Consider the following 22,505-nt stretch of genomic DNA (forward strand, 5'->3'; position numbering starts at 1 on the left):
AAATAAACTTTGCTTTAATTGGGGATACTTGCAATTGGTTGTGGAGAATAGACTAGTAGTGGGACAATCACTTCCAAGTGTCTCGGAGATAAGCAAACTGACTTTTGATTTAAAGAAGATGGACACAGAAGTGAAGTATGGGCTGGCACACCCAGACAAAAGAAAAGGATCTTGTCCCTGGCTGCAAAGAAATTCACTGCACTCAGTTTGGGGAGCTGAACAACATGGTGCAAGACACAACAACATTAGTTTTCTTCTCCCCACAGTAGCTAATATTTCAAATGAGAAAAGAGAAATCTGCCTACCTATTGAATGTGTGCATGCACATGAGCACTCATACACACATTCCTCACCTTCTTTCTTGGGGACCTTATTTACAGCCATTAGTATTGGGTTGGCATATCCTTAATAGGAATTCACTGAAGAGAATTCAGATATAAATTTAAAATAATCCAAACAGAGTTTACAATATAAGCAATTGCTTTATAGGGTGCAAGGTTAATATGTCCTTATGGTGGCTTCTAAAAACTCCATGTACTTCTTGTAATTAAAACATGACACCACCACCACCAAACCCCACCCTTTATGCCTAGACATTTCAGCCCTAATCATCAAGCACCGATCTCGGGACCCTAAAATGCCGAGGCAGAAGTGTAGAAGATTTTGTTATTGGGGGCCCTAAAACAAAAAAATCATAGCTGTTGACTATCACTTCAGTGTGCAGTTTTATACCATGGCAGAATTTCTCCACTTTGTATAAAGTGAGAAATTTTTTTCTGTTCTAAGTGCAGTGTTTCCCATATTTATTAATGCAGTTCCTAAATTTGGGGAGTGGTGTGTGTGACGTTGGCAGCCCAGCTGCCAGCTCATGCCAAGACACTGGAGTCACAACCAAACACTGACAAATATATAGCTGGAAATCAGGCTGGCTCACCTGTGCGCCAGTACTGTTAAATTAGATGTTAAGTTTATAAGAATGTGAAACACTTGTAGGATGCTGCATTTATTAATCTCACTTCTAACATCCATAGCTCATGTTATGAGGTGGTAGTAAGTGTTTGTATTGTAATCCTCTGTAATTGTGTAAGCCATCAAACAGGAAATAAGCATTAATTAAATGTAAAATGCTGCCTTCCAACACTATGAAGAGGAGGTATGCATGTAATTCATCCCATCATTTTGAATTCTGGGATGAAGGGAATAAAAATTCCTGACAAGAAAGAACTGTACTTCTGTGCTGCTTGGACTTGGGAAGGGCAAGATTTCTAAGCATAAGCAAGGGATCCCCAAGTGCTGGGTAAGCCCTAAAGGACATATAGAGCTTGCTTATTATAGAAGCTTCTATTACTTTTTGAAACTTAAGACTAGAGCTCATTGTGTGTATATGTGTCACCTGCTTTAGCCTTGTAAATAATTCTCATTTTCTTTTCCTACGTAATAAATTATTATAGGACTGGCTACAAATATTGTCTTTGGTGAGAGATCTAAAGTGAAGTTGACCTGGGGTAAGAGACTAGTCCTTTGTGATTGAGAGTAACCTGAATATTGTTGTAATTTTTGGTGTAAGGGACCATCTATCATAAAGACAGGTTTACCTGGGTGGCAAGACAGATTGGGGACTGTCTGTGACTCCATAGTTAGGCTGTTATAGTGCCTGCAGAGTTCACACTTGATGCCTGGTTGGTGAAGTCTTAGGCTATATCTACACTAGAGCCCTTACAGTGGCACAGATGTAATGCCACAGAGCTAGCCTGTTGGCATAATTAAACCATCCCCAATGAGCGGTGGTAGCTATGTTTGCGGGAGAGTGTCTCCTGCCAACATAGCTCTGTCAACACACTGTTGCTTCAGTTGATAAAATTTATGTGCATCGGGGTGTTTTTTTCATGCCTCTGACTGACAAAAGTGCTAGTGTAGTGTAGTATAGAGCTCACAGCCAGTTAGTGGTTTGTGCCTTGCTGCTTAACAATCTACACTGAGGCTGGTACTCATGCTCTTGATCCCCTGCAGGACAGCTTGACAGGGGAAACTAAAGACCCCAACTACTCAGTTGTCTACTCCCATGCTAAGCAAAATAAGTAAGTGAAGAGAGAGGTGAAGGTTTAAGTTTGAATTTTCTTCCATTAGTTAATGTAGGTAGTTAATGATATTTTAAATGTAGAAAACAGAAATGAGCTAAACCCAAAACCTTTTCTTTTGCCTCTCCCTTCCAAAAACACTCCAAATTTGGATAAACTAGGATGCAGATTTGAACAACTGTTACATTGCATTGTGCCATCAGATTTTACACTGATTTGGCAAAATACGGTTCCTGGTTTGGGGTTTGCCAAACAGTTATGATGTTAATTTCCCCATGTTTATCAAGTTCCTAAACAAGATGCTTTACCTGTGGTAAACTGTTAATAACCAATTTAGAAACCTGTTTTATTCCTAACATTATAATGCAGTATTAAAACTTACTTTTAAGAATAAATGTATTTCTGATTGTTGAAAAACAAATTTGTCCTCTATGCCAGTCTAAATGGAACTATTTGATAATTCTGCATGATTCTGAATACCAATGTCTTTCAGGCAGAATGATTACACCTGCATCATTAATCATGTGCATTGCAGAAATGAAATCATTTTAACACACCATTGGCACAACACTGTCTACTTCTTTGAAAATAGAATCTGTCTCTACATTTATTTTCAATAAATGCCTTGGTTGGTTTCCCCTTGGCATGTATCAAGCAGCAGGAGACCATTATCCGGTGACTGTGTTCTATTCCACTGATATAATCTCTTAAATAAAGTTCTGTTATTTACTTTCGTTTAATCGTAGTACAATAGGCCAAAGACGTGGCTTCCGAGCAGCTTCATTTCAGTCTCTGACTTGATGCTTTGAAGCTGTTTCAAGTTGTCTTTCATTCCACTTCAAAACACCCTTGATAAAGTTATGGGGGGAAAAAAGTTTCACCACTGGCAAAGCCAGACAATAATGGATTGTTATAGAGCTGAAAAAAAGTTTAAATGAACTGCCATTCTTCTGCCAAGTTGGGGGTTTTTGATCTCCCCACATGTTTGCTAAGTGGACAATCTATGCAAAGCCCATAATTGAAAATCTTTTTCTTATGGGCCCTACTTGCCCCTTTTGAGGACTATGGCTTTATCAAGTTCATTTGTAAATCATGCTTTCCACACCATAGCTGCCATGTGAAAAGCGACCACCATTTTACTTTGGCCACATGAATTTTACTCATTAGTAGCTAAGGAAATTAGCTGAAGGAGCCTAAAAGTAGTAGTTTTCTGTCCTCCCAGGCCTTATCTCTGATAAAAAAAAAAGATCTAATATGAATATCTAATTGATATCTTTAAATCATTATCCACTGAAGAGGCCCATCCTGTATCATTCATACAAGGAGCCATGTTCCATCCAAACTAACACTAAATAGCTCAGAAATCCTTGCCATCTGAGATTTCTCACATTTGTAGTTTGAAATTGAGCTTTTGGGTTTAGTATGTGGTGCTGGATGGCATTGGTGGCTGGTGATACACCAGAGGTTGGACTAGAGGATCTGGTGGTCTGTTCTGGCATTAAATTCTATGACTCTCTGATATAAAATATATAAATCACAAGAAAAAAAAGCAGTGGGAGACGAGGGGAGAATGGATATTCCTGTATAACTCAGATCACTGAATTTCCCTGAATTAATTCCTGTTTGAACTAGAACGTATCTTTTTTTGAAAACATCCAATCTTGATTTAAAAAATTTCCAGTAATGGAAAATCTACCAAAGTCCTTGGTGAGTTGTTCCAATGGTTAACGAATATTGATTAATAGACAATAACTAGAGTTGAGCTGAGCACAAATATATGGGTTATCTTAACAAGGGGGATGGGATATGTAGTATATTTATTGGATTCAGCAAAATTAAGTAATAGTAACCAGACAGCCAACCATTTTATATATTTGTTGGGTTTCAGGCTTCTAAGTTTCTCCATAACAAGAATATCCCATTTTACTGAACCAGCTTTCCAGAATGATTATGAATTAATTTCATCCTCTTAAAGAAACAGAAATGTCAGCATCTACCACAAAGAACCTAACAAGGACATTTACCTGCTCATCTATGCATTTATTCCTAATATCTGGTAGTGCAATGAGCATATTTTCAGAGGTATAGTAGGGTTTATTAATTTTTGTGTCTACGTAAAGCAATAGATTGGCTGCTACAGAAGCTAAATTTCAGTCTTGCCCAAATTTGTAATTTTTTTCCCCAAGGCAGAACATTTGCAAGCTGAAAGCAGGGTTTTATTGAAATAGTTTTAATCCTTAATGTAGTGTTATAGATCTTTAATACAAGATTTGGTGTCAATAATTAGCATGGTGTTTTTTGTCTTGTTAATATTACCCATGGCTTGATTATACATAGTACCCACACACATGCTAACTACTGCTCTGTGATCATTTTTATGCACCATGTAAGAAAAGTACATATGAATTCAAAGACAATACATTCAGAAAATTAGAAAATTTATAAAAACTTGGGGTAAGGTACTATACAAATTTGAACTAATTATAGCTATCAGAAACTCTATTTTATTTGATTCATCAGCAGCAACTCCCAACTAGAAGCTTTCAAACTAAAGTGGACAAATATAGTACAGGAATACTCCTCCACTGGCAGAGAGGTAGGCATTTCTCATCTATACTGAATTTTACTGAAATCAGTACACTTTTATACCAAGTTTCAGCCAACAATTAATTTTTATTGTGAGTTCTAAAACCATCTGCAATGTGGTTTAAAATGGAAACATATTGGAAATGGAAAACAAACTAGCTGACTCTACTGGCAGGGCTAGTTACCTAATTTAGGTTTTAACTTCTAGGAAGCACTGCACAAGTTATGCAAGAAAAACTAAAAATGACTTACTGGAAAGGAAGTGCTGAGATGTAGGCCCAAAATCCCTGTGGGCTTCATGCAACTGCCTGATGCGCTCATCAATGGCCACCTGGGAAGAAGAAGAGGAGAAAAATGACTCTCCTCACAACAAGCAGCAATCAAAGTTATTTTCATTAGAGAATGTATTTTGTTTTGTATAAGACAAAAGAACATTCCCATGCACAATTTATAAACCAAGGGTTTGACTGTAGTTTACCAGGTTGAATCCAAAGACCAGTGAGACCAGCATTACGAGGACAAGGGAGAAAAGTTGTTCTCATTAACCATTGAGGCCAGGACAAGAAGCAAAGGGTTTAAATTGCAGCAAGGGCGGTTTAGGTTGGACATTAGGAAAAGCTTCCTAACTGTCTGGGTAGTTAAACACTGGAATAAATTGCACAGGGAGGTTATGGAATTTCCATCATTGGAGATTTTTAAGAGCAGGTTGGACAGACATCTGTCAGGGATGATTGAGATAATGCTTGGTCCTGCCTTGAGTAAAGGGGACTGGACTAGAAGACCTCTCAAGGTCCCTTCCAGTCCTATGATTCTATGAAATCAACAAGGTCTTTCTACTAATTTCAATGGGCACTGGATCAGGCCCACAACAAACAGCCTGATAAACCCCTTTCTATTAAATCATCTGAACTTCCCCACCATTCAAAATAATAAAAAAAGATTCTGTTCTCTTTCTTGAAAACATTAAAATGGGAAACAATCCCCTCTATTACCTGAATTTGAACTACCATGAATGAACTTTTGGAGAGCAAACTGTCATAAAAGAATAACTTAAGTATAAAAGAAAGTAATCTTGTTTAGTGAGGTCATGTCAACTACACTTGTGTAGTGTTAAAATGTTGGTAATCAGCTAGCATCTGGGTACAAGCACATTCTTTGTTCTATAATTCAATTGACTTCCATCCTCTTGACCCCTTCTTTCCAGTATGGTGATGTCCTTTGACGAAAATGTTTTTAGTGTCTTGTTGTGTTGATGTATTGCATGAAGACACAACCACTGTTTACAATTATGGTTTAATTTTTAAATCCCCACCCAAACTTGTGTGTCTCAGGATTGGTCCACTATAAAGGTTTGTTGACAAAATTCAGCTTTTGTCAACAAAACAGTGGAAGTGTACACACTGAAATGCTCCTCCCAACGATGTAACTCCCCGGCTATGCTGACCTAATAAAACCACCTCAACGAGAGGTGTAGGGCTTATGTCAGTGTAGTTAGGGGCAACACAGTGTCAGTGTAGACACTGCATTCTTTACAACAGCTGTTGGCTGTCAATCTTGTCAATTTCATGGCTCCAATGGAATGAAATTGAGAAGAAAGCCGGGCAGCTAGAACCCAGTGACCCCGGCACTCTTGAAAGCTGAGCAGATGGATCCTGCTCCTAGCAGGGAATGGGTAGGGGAGAAGCCTGGGCAGCTTCCCTGCCTGCTCCCTGCCAGAAGCTGGGGCAGCCTTGTCAATTTTATGGCTGAGCCAAATTGACAAGGCTGCCTCACTCCTGTGGGGAGCTGGGGGGAAGGGGCGGCAAGAAATTGGGACAGCTGGACCCCGCTCCCCAGGGTTTCCCAGCAGGGAATGGGTGGGGGGGGGGGGCAGTCCGCTGGCAGCCTGGAAGCCTGTGGGGCAGCTTGGCTCCCACTAGGGAGCTGCCAGTGAAGCTGAGAGACTGTGCTCTCAGCTCCCCACACTGCCCCTTTGGGTCGGTGGAAGTGCTTGTGGTGAGGACGCACTCCACCACCCCAAGGAGGGCAGTGTGGACATCAGCCACTGCAGTAATTAATATGGTGGCTGTAAGTCGACCTGACATAGGTCGACTTATCTTTGTAGTGTAGACAAGGCCTCAGTATAAAGTCTCAGTATAAAACAGAGTGTCTAAGACAGGTGGGCAGTAAGATAATCCTGTACAGAAAATTTCAAAATACATGGGTGACATGCACCAACAGCTTTATGTACTATATTTTCAAAGGACGCTGTCAGGTAGCTTAGGTCTAAATTTAGCATTTAAAAACCGAAAAAAGCCTAAAACAAATAACAGTAAATTCTTAGAAACGTTTTAAACAAAATAATTAATAGGACAGATTAACTGAATTCAAACATTTCCGTGCAAGGTCTTCAAACCAAACAATGGAGAGCTATGCTAGAGCAGAAAAACCAGAAAGCTTTTGTTGCCCAAATTGAGAGAGATGTTTAAAAAAAAAGGGGGGGGGGGGGGCGGGTGTAAACAAACACCACATATGATGAAAAAGGAAATTTGGTTTTAATATTGGTAGTATGGGCAGTAGTATGCTCAGCTTTTTAACTTGAGTGGCCAATGTTTGGGATCATGTGGGCTACCATTAGGAGAAGCAATCCATAATGAAGCCAGGTATTTCTTTGATGCAATCTTGTTTTTTACAATAAATGTACAAAGTCCTGTTTCCCTGAGCACAGTAGGGCTCAAAGGACAGGAGGCAATTTCTTTACTCACAGTTCCCAGCTTCTTTCCAATCAGCACTCTGCCCCCAATCCCTCTCCCTTGGCTTTCTCACAGGTCACATTGCAAGTGCTTCTCTTGCTATTTCCTGGTTTTCTTGTGCTTCTGTGTCTTCTTCTGACTTCCTCTGGCTGCTTCCCAGGGACGGACACATAGAGGCACCCTGTGTTTGCAGTCAGCCCCCTGAGAAAGCTTTCTGCCCACATAGCTCAGCTTCTGTGTTTTGGGCAGTGGCTCCTATTTTTTTTCAGCTATCTTACTTTATAAAGGAGCTTAATTTCTTCTTACACTTATCTGGAATGAAGGGTGGCTAGCAGGCCCACCAACATCAACAAGTCTGTGATTGCCTAAAGATCAAAGATATGCCTGCTGGAAGCTACCGCCACCTTTGGCATAACAATATTATTTATTAACCTGAGTGTGACCTTTCAATGAATCACAGTCTTCCATAACTTCAAATATTGACTTCTAGCTCAACAAGACAACATTGTTTTATTTTTTAAATGAGCCACGCTGAAGAAAATAAAAAATGTGTGTCTGCTCTTTAGACTCCTCTAAATAAACTCAAAACACACCATCTGTTTTGAAAGGGTTCTTTACAGAAATCTAAGACGCTTCCTGTCCTTGATGCATGTGTTCAAGGTCTTTCTTCATTATTAACATTTACTTATCAATACTCAAAACCATATTCCATTTTAAGTTTAATTGATAAAGGAAAACGAAAAACAAAGATGGTAAACACCGCAATCTGACATATACAATCCTAAAATCCTATTGAGAATGAGGGCTCTGCAAAGGTATGCAATGGACATCAACATTTTTTATGCTATGACAATGACAAATCTGAGCACGTGATTATGGTAAAGATTATGGAGCCTCTAGATATTTGTGCTCACTGCCAGTTCGCAGTCCATAAAATTCTATGCAATATATAAAGCTGGGAAAAGTCAGGTATTTCTATGAACTGTGTGAGCTTTATGCAAAACACGCTTAAACTGAAATTTTAGTCTAATATGCAAACCCAGCAAAACGACACACACTAAATTCCACAGTGAATTTGTAAACTGAACAACTATATGTAGCCTTGGATGCTAGCCTGGAAATATCTATATTTACAGAGGTATATTTTGTCAATGTAAAAATGAATAAAACATAAGGAAGCCTTGATTACTCTCCAGGACTAATCAATTGAGCATTAAAAGTTATTCTATCACGCTACCAAACCACACAGTACTGTTTATCAATGTATCAGTGTACTGTGTGTATATTCATATACCATATGGTACATAAAAAAAATAAACAACAAATGCAAACTTTGTTTTTTAAATCTCGACTCAATTTTTTCCAAGGTACATGAAAGGTAGTTTCAACATATGTAAAAAGTGTTCTGCTTCTTTAGCATGTTAGCGGAATGTCCATCCTCAGAGCTGAATCTTGCACAGAAACTTGTATTCCCCTGTAGTGAAAATAGCAAAAATTTTCCCTCTGAATCAAATGTATTCATTTCACTCAAAAATATCATTTTTTGAATGCAAGGATACATAAACTACTGTCATCCTGTTCCATAGGTAATAGCTTTATTGCTTAACAGACAAAGAAAAAGTAATGTATTCTTGCTTCAGATAGACTACTCCTAGGAGTACCAGTTTAATCAGACAACCAAATAAAAATCCATGGGTTTTTATAGCATAACGTGGGTGTGTGATGAGCAAAAACTTTCTTTGATCTTGCTCCTTTTGCAAAAGGTTATTGATCAGCAAGATGAATAAAAGTCAGATTCAGACACCCCTTCTTATATTGAGTAGTAGCTTTCTCCACAAGCAATGCCACAGAAATCAAGAGACTACTTGTGGTGTCAACTACTACTCAGTATAAGTAGGGGTTATCAGAATCTGGTATAAAGAAACAAGCATAAAGGGTGGGGCTCTGATTTTAAAACAAACACATCTTCCACAGGTAGAAGTATGGTATTATACATTCCTTTCTCTTCAATGAGACTGATTCTTTGCAAAAGATGTAAATTTCATCATGTACTTTGTCCACAATTTTGTACTACAGTTTGTCTTCTTTCAATCATAAGATAAAAAATTAAAGAGCAACAGCAGTGCAGCAGACATTGAAACATTGTGCTTTTAATTAAAAACACTATAATCACGTAAAGCAGTAGAGATATGAAATATGGCAGCTTCTGTTCAATCCAAAAATAAATGATGGTGCTTAAAAGCATTCATTCTTCTTTTAAAACATAAGTGAATGTGAAGAGATTTATTAAAAGGAGTTATTCCTCTCTCTCCCTATTACCCAATCCCAACACACTGAATTACATTTATGTCTATCAGATAAATAGATTACAGATAGTAACAAAAGTAAAGCTGTTACTGGCAATAGTTACTGGCAATGGTTACTGGCAATAGTTAATCCAACGTAGGGGCTGAATCTTACAAACACTCATTATAGCAGTTCCAGAAATGAGGATTTGCAGGACTTGGGTCCGTTACTTAGGCCTGATCTACACTAGGAAATTAGGTCAGTATAATTATGTTGCTCAGGGGTGTGAAAAATCCACACCCCCGAGCAACACAGTAACACTAACCTAACTTCCTGTACAGACAGCACTAATTCGACAGAAGAATTCTCCCGTCAACCGAGCTACCACTTCTTGGGGAGGTAGAGTATCTACACTGATGGCAGACCTGTTCCCGTTATCATAGATATTGTCAAAATCGAGTCGAAATTTCAAGCTACACAGACCTGAAAAAGAGCTCTGTGTAGCTCAAAAGCTGGTCTCTTTCACCAACAGAAGTTGGTCCAATAAAAAATATTACCTCATGGTACCTTGCCTCTTTAAAGTAATGTTGACCATCATTTAGAGCTCTAATTCCCTGGTACGCACAAACAGTATTTAGTGTGGTGCTTGTAAAGTTGTAACTGTGTAACCCCATTTAGCTTTTTCTGGTATTCAGGCTTTGGAAGCTTTGATTAATGCGTATATGTGCATACGCTCACAAAGGAACAACAAATGCCTGCACTCCCACATAATGGGACTACAACAAAGACTTCTCTTGTACTGCTACCCTACTAGCGAACTAACTGTAAACCACCTTCTCTATACAGGCCATTCATCACTTCTTGATGTATCGCACAGATAGTTTTTTAAAAGATTCTTTAATAATTTATTTCATGTTCCAATCCCTAATTTGCAACCATATGTATTCCCACAAGGTTTGACAGGGAGGTACCTCAAGAGGTTTATTACAGACTCAGTATTACAGGCTCAGTTAGAATCCTTTAACTTCTTCTAGTTTGATGAATCTACCATCCCATGAAGGAATTACTTTAATATTTTCCTAAAAAGTCAGGATGAGATCTCATATAAGGCATTCAGTAGAATTACTCTGTGAGATAATGAATCACTGCTAGCTCAGAAGGCACAGGGACCAGTTGTGTGTGTTCATGAAAAAAACTAGGACAACAATCATGAGACATCAATGCCAATATTATTTGAAAATTCAATGAAACTAGCAAGTAAGAAAAAAAGAACATTCAATTTCAGATATATTATATCTACTGCACTCCTGGAGGCATGACTTCCCCAACTGTTATTTCCAGGCAGATCTCTTTAGAAATCCCTTAAATTAATTTGCAAGACATAAAATAATAAGGGAATAAATAGCTAATTATTTTTTTCTTTCTTTTCTCAGCACACTTAGTTTCACCTCTCCAATTTCTAAAATGACTTTTATTCTTTCAGGGAAAAAGGACTTCCTTTTCTGTCTCTGATGCTCCTGTAAATGAACAGTAGCTTCTATTACCACTATTATTAAGTCAAATTATACTACCATTAAAATGACTCCACCATTTCATGTGCTATTTTGAAAGGGAATCATTAATATTATAGTGGCAGAAACAGCATTCAGATCTCCCCCTTCCTGTTTCATCAGAGATATCTTTGTCAAAATCTATAGTGTCAGCCAGATCCCAAGTTCACAATGTAGAAGGCAGAAGAAAAAAATGATCTCAGGTTTCAATTAAAGGAAAATAAAATATCTCCTTGCCAGAGTTTTTTGAGCGGCTTCACTATAGATAAAACATAAACAAATATTAAGACACCTTCCATGAAATCAAGAACATGGCTCTAGATGCTGGGGGATTTCATTATGCTTCACTGTTTCAAATTATTTCATTTTCTATTTTAAGATCAGGAGCAGAAGAGATGGGGGGAGGTCAGGTAGGTCTCTCCCGTTCCATGGTTTAAGTTGAAACATTTACATTTAAGCTTACTTTCTATAAATTATTATTCGTTTCAAATATATCACCAGCAGAAAAGTCTTCGGAGGTCAGAGTAATACCCTTCTTCTAAGGGCATGTGAGGGCATAGGCAGCATAATGCTTAGACACTAATTACACAATTATGCTTCTCAGTATTCAAACATAGGCAAATTGCAAAGGACAAGTAGCTGCAATTTAAAATAGTTATTAATGTGAGAAAGTAGGGCTGGGATCATTAACTGAAAAACAAATGAGATGCAAGACACAAAGAACTAAGACAATTCTTGAAAAAAAGCTGTCTGAAGCTGGCTGAGAGTCTGAGGAAAAATGGTAGAGAAGGAAAAAATAATCTTAGTCAAGCAGCTGCTTTTAGTGCAGCAGCAAAGCAATAAAGTCAGAGGGTTAAAAATTTGCTCCACCAGTGATGGTTTTCATGAAGAGAGGAGGATAATTTTCTGTATTTAATAAGCATGCATACATACAATACTTAATAAAACAACACTCCTCTAATCCTCCATGCTATTTGCAGCATTTCCATAGCATCCTGACCTTGACTCTAATCACATCCAATTTGACTGCACATCAAAGAACAATGGCTCCTACAAGACCCTCTTTAATGTTACCCAGCACTCCTCCTCCTATCTGCTGAAAAGCTTCTTTCTTTTCCCTCATTGACTCGGAGCTGCCAAACCAGTAAGAGGCTGTTCTTTGCAAATCAATAAACAGGAAGATCTGATCTACTGTACTTCCAATAGCTACTGAATTCAGTCACTCTGTGTTCTTTGCATATCAGAAGATAAGGATGGATTTAAATAAGCACACTTTGTGCTATAAGGAAGGACAGAGAAAAGGGGATTGATATCTATTGTTTCTGAACTGCTGATATGCAGTGTTAAAATCTGAAGAAGAGCTCTGTGTAGCTCAAAAGCTTGTCTCTTCTACAAACAGAAGTTGGTCCAACAAAAGATATTACCTCACCCATCTTGTCTGTCTTGACAGTTACTCAGTTTGAAGTTCAGGGCTTGACAGTTTATTGGTAGAAAGACCTGCATCCTGACACATTTTGGGGATATATTCAACTATTTCTGAAATCACTGTATGTGTGTATTTTACTTATTCTTGATTGATGGTAGGGTGGGGGGTGGGGAAGGGGATAGGTCAGATAAACTGTTAATATTACTCTAATGTGTTTTTTGATGATAAAGGTACTGAATTTAAATTCCAGAATTTTTGGGTTATGACAGCACTGTATATTTAGGCAGCTGATAATCTCAGTGACTTTATGCAATTCCTTTTTTCACTAAAAAAGAAATCCTAAAATCCACTAGGATACATGTATTGTACCTTGACTACGTTTATTAATCCTCAAATGAAACAAGGGAATAAAATGTAATAAAAATTCAGGAAACATCATTAAGCCCTGGGCATAGAGTCTTAGAAAACAGTATAAAACAAACAAACAACCCTCCTTGACTTAGTAGGTCTACTGTGAAAAATCAGCCATTGCTTCTTTGACTTTTGTTTTATAATCCTAACATAGAGCAGTGAATGTCAGGTGTGTGGGTGTCTGTAAAGAAAGAAAGAAGCTCTTGTGATTTAAATAAGAGGAGCATTCATACTTAGGGAAAATATAAAAATCTGTAAATCTAGTGAAATCTTCTAAACCAGACATAATATACTATGTTAGGTTACAGTTGGGCTAAAAAAGAGGAACTACTTTTTAAAAAAAATTTAAAGTAAAAAAAATATTATGAAAAGGCATCTTAAATAGAGCTGGCAGATCTTTTTTTTAAATGCATATTTTCAGGGCCCAAAACTATTTGTCAAATTCAGGTCAATTTTGATGAATGGTTTTTAATTGAAAAATTTTTTTTTTGAAAGAGTCGAAATGAAACATTTCATTTCAACTTTTTCCATTTCAAAACTTTTTATTTAAAAAAAGGAAAAATGTTTTGTTTCAACTGATTCAAAACACTGGTTTGATTTCAAACTTGAGATGGCCCAGAGGTGTACCGTGGATCTCTGGTGCCCAGGGGCCAATGCTTGCACTTGCGCCCCCTTTCTCCCCACCATCGGCGAGAGTGCCCCACGTGGGGGGGGGGGTCTACGGGCCCATTTCCCACTCTCCCCCAGTAATCCCCTCCACTGTGGGGGTGTCAGGTGCTGCTGGGAGTGGGAGTGACAGGTTCTGACTCAGAGCCCTGCTGTTGGGTTGGCTGCCTGGCCCCTGCGGGGCTGGTGTCCTCGTGGCTCCCTGGTGTCATTAAACTTCCAAAGTTGGGCTGTCTGTGAGGATAATCATCTCCTGGATGTGCCTGGGGCAGCAGCCCCCTCCCCCGCACGAGCAGCCCTGTGTCTACTGGTGTCACAAGGAGCTTGTCCTGGCTCTTTAACATGTCGCACGTGAAGGTGAGGGGCAGATCATGATGAAATCTGAAGCATCTGCAGACTAAGCACAGAGCCTCTGGAGAGCTTCCTTCTACCAGCTGAGCGTATTTGTTTCAAGATTGAAAAAGTGCTGCAATGTCACTCCCAGCTGTTAGGAAAGTCAGGGTGAGGTAAAAGCCTTCCCCTCCTCCCCCACCTAAATGCACCACTGTGCCCAGAGCAGGGGTAGAGGGGCCGGGAGGATGCTTGCTCCCTCTTCAGCGGGAGCCCTCAGCAGCCAGGCAGAGCTATCAAAGCCTGGCCCTTGGCTGCCTGCGACAGTGGGGGACAGCTCCTCCAATGAGGGCCTGGGTGGTGTCCCCCCAGGCCAGCACCCAGGGGCATGGCCCCCTTCTCAGTACGCCACTGGGATGGCCTCTGGGTACTACATGGCATAGTCGTCCATTATCACCAGGATGTACTGGTACTCAGCCACACAATCTTCCAAGAGTCCTACAAAGTCCATCCCAAACTTCTCAAAGGGTATTCTGACTGGGTAAGGGGGGAGGGACTAGCAGAGTCTTTGAGGTCCTTTTGGGTCCTGCCCATTGGCACTCTGGGCATGATGCACAGTAGTCTTTGACCTCGCTGTGTACCCCCAGCCAGCAAAATCTGAGGATTACCCTTTCAAGGATTTTATGTGGAATTTGTTTGGGACTAGCATTGGTACTTGTAACTTCCCTGGTTTGGGAATCTTTTGTAACCCGGTATAGTTTTCTCTTCCCTGTATGTGAAGCGGGGCCAGTGCTTCATCAGTTGCAAGTATACCCACACAGACTAATATCTTGGCCAGGCCTCTTTTTGTAGCCTGGTTATCCACTTCCCATGCCCATTTGTAGAAGCAATCCAGGAAGGGGCAGATGTGGAAGAAATGACCCCATTGCCTGCACATAAAACAAGTCCCAACTGAGGGCTTTTTCCCCACCCCTTTAGGGGGGAAATGGGTTACTCATGGGGAGTCTTTCTTTGAGACCCGTTTCCTGTCCTGCCCTTTTCTCCTCTTGGAATAAGGCTTCTAGGCTTTGTCATGGCTGTGGATCATCCAGAGGCCAGACTTGGCATTTGATCCCGTTGATTGCCCCCCTCAGTGAGTCTGGATTTCTGCAATGACTGCTCCTCTATGGCAAGCATCTTTGGTTTTTGGTGTCACTGTCATTTGGCCTGTGGCTGTTAAATAATCTTCTGTCAACCTGGTTGCCTCAGCAACGTCTCAGGCTAATGTCGCAGCACCCACTTTTGCGCCCCCAGCTGGAAGAACCTGTGAAAACTGTTCCAGTGCCTCTTCTTTGGCGACTGGCTCCTCTTTCCATTTGTCAGACTGGAGCCACCACCAACAGTTTTCCTTAAAGCTCTGGGCCACTGCACGAGGTTAGGCCCCCATCTTTCCTGACAGAAGCGTTATCGGTGGGTTTTTGCCATGACACTGAAGGTGACTGCCCATAATCTCCACCACATTATGATGGTTGGCATTTGTTGGAAGAGTATTCTAGTGGCTGGGGCGGGGGGGAATCAGTTCCTCTTAAATGCAGAGGGGGGTTAGTATGAGAACCTGGGCCCTCCCACTCCACCGGGTCACCAAAGGCCACTCAAGAGCACTTTGTGGCTGCGCTCCTTCGGCCACTTCTTACCACCCACTCTATAGTCCAAGCTTTGCAGTCTGAAGCAAGAGTTACTGAAGAAAAGGTGAAAAATTCCAGAGGGGTAGCCGTGTTAGTCTGTATACAGCAAAAACAACTCAAATCCTGTAGCACCTTAAAGATTAACAAATTTCTGCGGGCATAAGCTTTCGTGGGCTGCAACCCACTTCATCAGACTCTTTTTTTTGAAGAAAAGGTATTAACTGCACCTTTAGTCTTTCTGAGTTTAGCAGATAGGCTTCTCTTTTCCCAGAGGAATTGCTACAGCATCCTTTTTCAAGAGCTCCCAGCGCATATCCTTCTTTACGGCCTTGCCAGCCCTTTCTGAGCTGTTTGGCTTCCTTTCAAGATCCACCTTCATCTGGAGTATGCTCTACAGGTTTGGCTGGGCGAGGTCATCCTAATGTGGGCTTTACACATTCTGTCACAGGGAGTAAGCATCTTGCAAGTCAAGAGTTGTGAACCAATCTAGGGGATTCTATGGATGGGATTATGGAAGCGAAAATACTCAGCTAGAACCTGAGGTGACAAATGAACTTGTTGAGTAACCTGAGATCAGAATAGGACATCAACCTCCTTTTCTCTTTGGAATTAGGAATTACAGAGAAGAAAATCCTCTGCCCCAGAATTTAGGGCCTCTATCTCATCCAGATGCAGCAGAGAGTTCACTTCTTGTTGTAGCAGATTCTTATAAAAGCGGTCCCTGAAATGTGATAGGAGTGAAGGGGTGAGGTAGAGGCAAAGACTGAGATAGCCCTTTTGAAATGAATTCAAGAATCAGTTTTGTTATTCCAGTCAACGAAAAGGAGTTTGAGCACCTTGCTGTTATGTGACCAAATGGGCCATGTGTCAGCCCCCACTCCAACTAAGCAGAATTTTTAAGGAAGCTATTGCTTTGAGGGAAGGATGTGGTTTCTCCACATTATATGGTGATGCCACAATAGAAAGAGGCTGGAAACACTGTGGCTGTCACTGCTCTTCTCTTTCCACTGCTCCTGCTGCCTAGCAAATATCAGATATTTTTGTGTAACATGATGCAGTTTTCAAGCCATAGAGCTAGTTTCTATTAATTTCTGAGCAGATTCCTTGAAGAATTGGAAGAATAATATGAAACCCCACAGGCTCTGCTTTAGCTGATGCTCTCTGATCTCAAGGTCCCTTTAAGGGGCTTGGAAAAGTGGGGATAATGCTGTGAGGTGGCTGAAAACCATTTCCATCTAGGTGTGGGAAGAGCCTCACAAAGCAAGAGTTTCAGCACTTGGATTGCCAAAAGGCAATCAGGCCTGTAGGTGGCTTTGCACTGAATTCTATGGTGGTTAAAGCTGAAACAACATGTTCTCTCAGTTTTCCTCCGAGACATGGGAAAGGAGAAAGTATTTACTATTTTGAGTTTCTGGAGGATTACTGATCTTAAAATGAATACATTTGATGCAGTTTGACATTTTCATTTGAAGTCAATGGGAGCTATGCATGTGCATCTGGGGACAGACATGGCCCATGGTTAGTAAAATTATCCAGCGTGAAGCTGAGTACGGTAAATATTCTCTCTGAGATTTTACTTTTTAAATTAAAGCATTTGAGCCCTATGTTCTTTGAAATGGTGCCACTTGAAATCCACAACTTACTTTCTAAACAGTAGATATTCCTGACATTTTCATTCTAATTTGTATTATTCATGGGGACTTGCCTGACTCCGGAATGATTTGAGTTCTACCCCTCCCTGTCTTTTTCCTACTGTGGCTGTAATGAATTTTATATAGTTAGTTTTCTGTGGGTGGCTGATTATGGAATTGATGCTATTATTCTTTTAATTATATTGAAGGATCAACATAGCGTATTTTGGGGTAGCTGAGTGCCATATGTTATAGGCACTATTTCTAAACAAGTTATTTTGAGCCATTTGTGTGTTATGTTCAGAAGTGTATTTCTTTAGTGATGCAGACTGCTTTGAGGATATACCTCTTGATCTTTGTAGAGAAATAGGGGAAAAATATACTGTTCACATCTATGGGAAACAAAACAAAAACAAACCTCCAGGCACAAAAATAGAATTTTCACTTTTTAGGCAGCTTTTCTTGTGCCTAATTCCCAGATGGTCAAGGATCCAAGGGAAATGTCTCAGCTCCCAGAAGTCTATGGCTATGTTCAGACTGACGGCGGCAAAATCGCCGCTGCCAGATCCATCATTTTTTGATCGACTGAGCAGTCAGTGAGAGCTGCATAGTTCACATCTGCGTAGACTCTGCGTAGTTTGCGTAATTCACGTCGAATGCCGTCGACTGCCACCGAATTGCGCGGTAAGTGTGAACCAGTCCTAAGAGAAGAATTATTTATGTATGCAATCGAAGGTATTTCAGGCTTTTTTTTTTTTTTTTTTTTTTTTAAACACTCCACACTTACATTCTTTCTGTTTAAAAAATGTAAAGCACCATTAGCATGTTAAATGCCATAAGCAACCACTACGCCTTGTACAAGTCTAAAATAAAGGCAGTCTCCCATGCTTATCACATGGAAGTCACTGAGAGTTTTACCAGTGAATTCAATGGGAGCTGGTTTGGGCCCTTCATTGCTCCATATCCTTACTCTTAGCTCCTCTAATTTTCCCTATTCGTTTCAAATTAATCAATTCTAAACATAGTTAATACCTTAAATATTTTAAAACAAAAAAGGAGCCAAATGACATTGGGTGGCTGGCCAACTCACTGGGGCAGGGGTGGAGCTGGTTTGGGCAGATGCAGGTGGATGCTGGTTTAGGGCCAGCTAGCAAGAACAGACTGAAAACCTGAGTCAGGGACAGGAACAAGCTGGAAACCCGGGCAGTCTGTAACATAACAAGGCAGAGGGAGAGTTCCCAGCTGTGTGATGACGTTGCACAGACTGGCTTACTAGTCTTTCTGTAGGAATAAATAATTGCTCCTGGAGATCATATGACCTGGTCCTGGCTTGTAGATTGGGTGCTGAAGCACTCCTTGAGAAATAGTCATCACAGGCTGAGGGATGCATCATTGCAGGCTCTGTGTGATGAATCATCTCACAATACACCACCACCTTGAGAGCACCTCCCATATATCTTTGGATGGGACTTGTCTGAGTGATAGAACTTGTGGAGCAGATCAGGAGCATGGACCTTATTAGCTGGTTCCCAGGAGTGTTCTTCAGGTCTATATCCTTCCCAGTCAATGAGGTATAGGAGCTTTCCCCAAAGGATCTTAGAATCGAAGTTTTGCCTTATAAGGTATTCCTCCTATCCCTGCATCCCTCCTCCCTGGAGGAGATTGTGTTTGTCCAGAAAGGGAGTTGGGTGTGTGTTTCTTCAAAAGAGAGATATGAAACAAAAGGTGCACTCACATTGTGGGGGTAGCTGAAGATGGGAGGCAACCAGATTAATTTGTCAAGTGACCAACAATTTGTTGAGGGACCGAAGTACCAACAATCAAGTTTGCAGGAAGGAAGGAAGTGTACAAATGTCGTGTAGAGTCATACTTTGTCCTGACAGTGACTGGAGGATCAACCTGATTATAGCAGTCAGCAAAGGGTCTATAGCCTCTTTGGCGACATCCAACTAGGACTTCAGTTCCTTCTGGACATGGTGGAGGTGGTTAACCAGGTCAGAGGCTGCTGGGATGTGGGAAGTCAGTGGTATGGTGGAACAGGGTGTGAAAGCCATAGTTAGAAAAGAAAGGGCTATAGTGGATAGGTTTGGGATTGAAGTTGTAAGAGAATTCTGCAAAGGGTAAAAATTTGACCCAGGTGGAAATTAATAAAACAGGTACTGCTCCAAAATTTGATTAGCCTATTCTGACTGACTAACCATTTGAGGATGATATGATGTGGAAAGGAGTACGTCAGCTCTACGAGGCAGAATAACTCTTGCCAGAAATGGAAGATGAACTGCAGACCATGGTCAGCTGTGATGTTGGAGGGTAATCCATGAATCATGATCAAATAACAAATGCCATTCCCAATGCGGAGATCTTCTGACAGGACATGAAACGGAACATCTTAGACAGCAGATCCATGATGACTAATACGGCTGAGTGACCCTGGGAACTAGGGAAGTCTACAATTAATTCCATGGAGATGGACTCCCAGGGCTGGGAAGGAGTAGGTAGTGGGACCAAGGCATCCAGAGGTTTAGTGTGAGGGACCTTTGTCTGGCAAAGTACCTTGAAAAAGGTAGTGTGGGACCTAATGGAAGCGTGTAGTCTTGGCCACCAGAAATGCCACAAAATCAGTTTCATCATCTTCTGTTGCCCAAAGTGTCTGGCTAAGGGTTAATCCTAGCACAGTCGGAGCATCATGAGATGAGAAGAGATGAGGCAGATCATCTGGGACATAAACACAATCTCTGAACAAGAGTACCCCATTTTTAACGGAGAAGTTCAGGCTGAAGTTGGCACTGCGCAACGTCTTTTTTACTGCAAAAGTGTCATTAGGTAGCGATTATCTCACAAGAGCTATGAGGTCCATGTTCACAAGCATACTAGCAAAGTGGTGGGGCTTCAAGATAATGGAGGGTTCTGACGGTCCTTCTCTGCTGTTGAAGTACTTCCCTTTGTGGGAGAATGCATCAGGTTTGCCATTGCAGTCCCCAAGCAATGGTTTTCCAGCATGCTGTCTGGTCTGGACTCGAGGGGGCACCCTGAGGTAAAATGGCCACACCTTTCACAGTACAGACAAAGGCCATTCCAGTACCAGAGCTCGTTCTCTCAGTCTGTGAGGCACCTTTGAATGACATTCATTTGCATGGGCTATGGTCCGGGACTGGGCAGAGTGCATGCTTGGGGGGTTGTAGTGCTAGGCCGGGGTTCCGTGTAAGCCCTCCTCTTCCCCAGGCATCACTTGAGCAGCCAGTTATTGATTCAGATACATAGTTCAATGCAGAATGGCGACAACTCAGTGTGTGTGTGTGGGGGGGTCAACTCAGGCCAGTTGATCCTTTATGGCATGATTCAGCCCTCAATGAAAGTGATATCTCAATGCTATTTCATTGCAGGTGGTATTGGTGGCCAGGTGTCGGAAGTGGGCTACATAGGCTGAGATGGACCGTGAACCCTGTGTGAGGAACTGTGGGGTGGCTTTGATGAGCCGGGCTCAGTTACAGTAATCAAATCTGAGTGAGAAGAAGGATAGATTCTTTGAAATGGTCCAGAATTGGGCCTGCATGGTCCAGAAGGGGTGTCACCCAATACAAGACTCTTCTGTTAGTAAGCTGATGATTGGCCCAATCTTTGTTTGGGTACACGGCTGGGTGCATCGTGAACAGCATGTGGCCTTGGTTAATGAACCCTTGAAACTTTGGGCAGCCACTATCAAACTGCTCTGTAACAGGACTTTTGAGCTGCACCCCGGGGTTGCCATTGCAGGCGATCCCAGGAGACCCAGCATGGCCTGGACCTGTGATGGAGGAAGGAATTTTCCAGCTGCAGCTGGGCAATCTGATTCTGGAGGCTTTGGGAAATGGTCACTGTCTCCAGAGCTGAAACACCTAGGAGTTCCACCTAGGATCCGAAGCTGTGTGACGCTCTGTGCAAATGGTCAGGGAGTCACTGGGCAACTCACCGAAGTAGAGATGAAGCCAGTTTGGGCAGATGCAGGTGGATGCTAGTGTAAGGCCAGCTGGTGAGAGCAGACGGGAAGCCTGAGAAAAGGATAGGAACAGGAGCAGGCTGGAACCCGGGCAATTTGTAACACCATGAGGCAGAGGAAGAGTTCCCAGCCCTGTAGTTATATTGCACAGACTGGCTTGCTACTCTTTCTGTGGGAATAAATAGCTGCCCTTGGGGTGTCACCTGAACCAGTCCTGGCTCGTGGATTGACTGCTGCAGCAAACCTGAAGAATAAAGCATCACAGGCTGAGCGATGAGTCAAGGCAGGCTCTGGCTAAGGGATTACCTCACACCAAAATTCCTTCAGTTCCAAAGAAACAGAGATCTATATCTTTTATTATTCAAATGTTTGCTTATATATGTTCCAAGAGTGATAGAACTATCCTGCTACAAATTTTTTTCTTTGCATTTATATCTCATTCTATTATTCACATTCCAGCAAATTTTAATGACCACATTCTGATCCCCTTATTCATGTCAGATAGCAATTTACTCCCCAGGAAGTCATTGATTTTCAGTGACTCTATTCAAGGAGTAAGCGATTGTCTTCCACATGAGTAAGAGAATCTGAATCTGGCCCTAAATAATGGAAAAAAGGACTCCAATGAGGAGATCATTCAGTTTAGATTCTCTGTCAAATCCAAATAAAAAAGCAATTTGAAGGAAGGCACGACAATACATTAATCTCAGAAACCTGTCTTAAGTCCATTATTACTTGCCATGTCATTTAAGAAAAAAGATGAGAGATCTACAGTGCTACATTTAGATCTCAGGCAAATACAAGCACATCAAATCTTAATGCAATTTACATTCCCACTGCCTGTTCTAAATGTAGTGTACATGAGTCTCTGAGAAAGGGAAAAGTACTACAGTGTCATATTGACCTCTAATTTTCTCAGGAACAGGTTCCATCGTCTGATACATTTCCTCATCCTACAGAAATTTTTATAAATGCCGTCAAAGAGGAAGCCTGACCATTAACTCCAACAGACTTTTATTTGAAGCAGTTCCATGATATATCTCACCAGAATTTTAATATTATCCTTTATGTTAATGCCCCAACTGGGTGACTCCATACAGGTATATCTTTCTGTCATTCCCCCTTCAATTTTGGACAAATGCAATGTAATGTCAGATAAACCAACCTTC

At 41.0% G+C, this 22,505-nt stretch overlaps 1 protein-coding gene across 25 annotated transcripts in view; it reads right to left on the reverse strand.

Moving 5' to 3' along the window:
• Positions 1-22,505, reverse strand: part of DMD (dystrophin) — a 1,854,857-nt gene that overhangs the window by 161,151 nt on the left and 1,671,201 nt on the right. For 20 of the 25 annotated variants that reach the window (XR_010919130.1, XM_067545076.1, XM_067545077.1 and 17 more), the window contains one exon: positions 4,917-4,995. The exons of 4 other annotated variants lie outside the window; for them this stretch is intronic. Coding sequence is in view for 20 of the 21 variants with exons in the window: in XM_067545076.1 (XP_067401177.1) it covers positions 4,917-4,995 (79 nt within the window). In the remaining variant the exon portion in view is untranslated. Of the gene's footprint in view, positions 1-4,916; positions 4,996-8,651; positions 8,871-22,505 lie in introns of those variants that run through there. One more of the 25 variants, XM_067545087.1, reaches the window with a different exon arrangement.

The sequence above is a fragment of the Emydura macquarii genome, unplaced genomic scaffold, assembly GCF_026122565.2.
Source record: "Emydura macquarii macquarii isolate MOO-44397 ecotype Brisbane River unplaced genomic scaffold, CSIRO-AGI_Emac_v2 contig_1043, whole genome shotgun sequence".
Classification (NCBI taxonomy): Eukaryota; Metazoa; Chordata; order Testudines; family Chelidae; genus Emydura; species Emydura macquarii.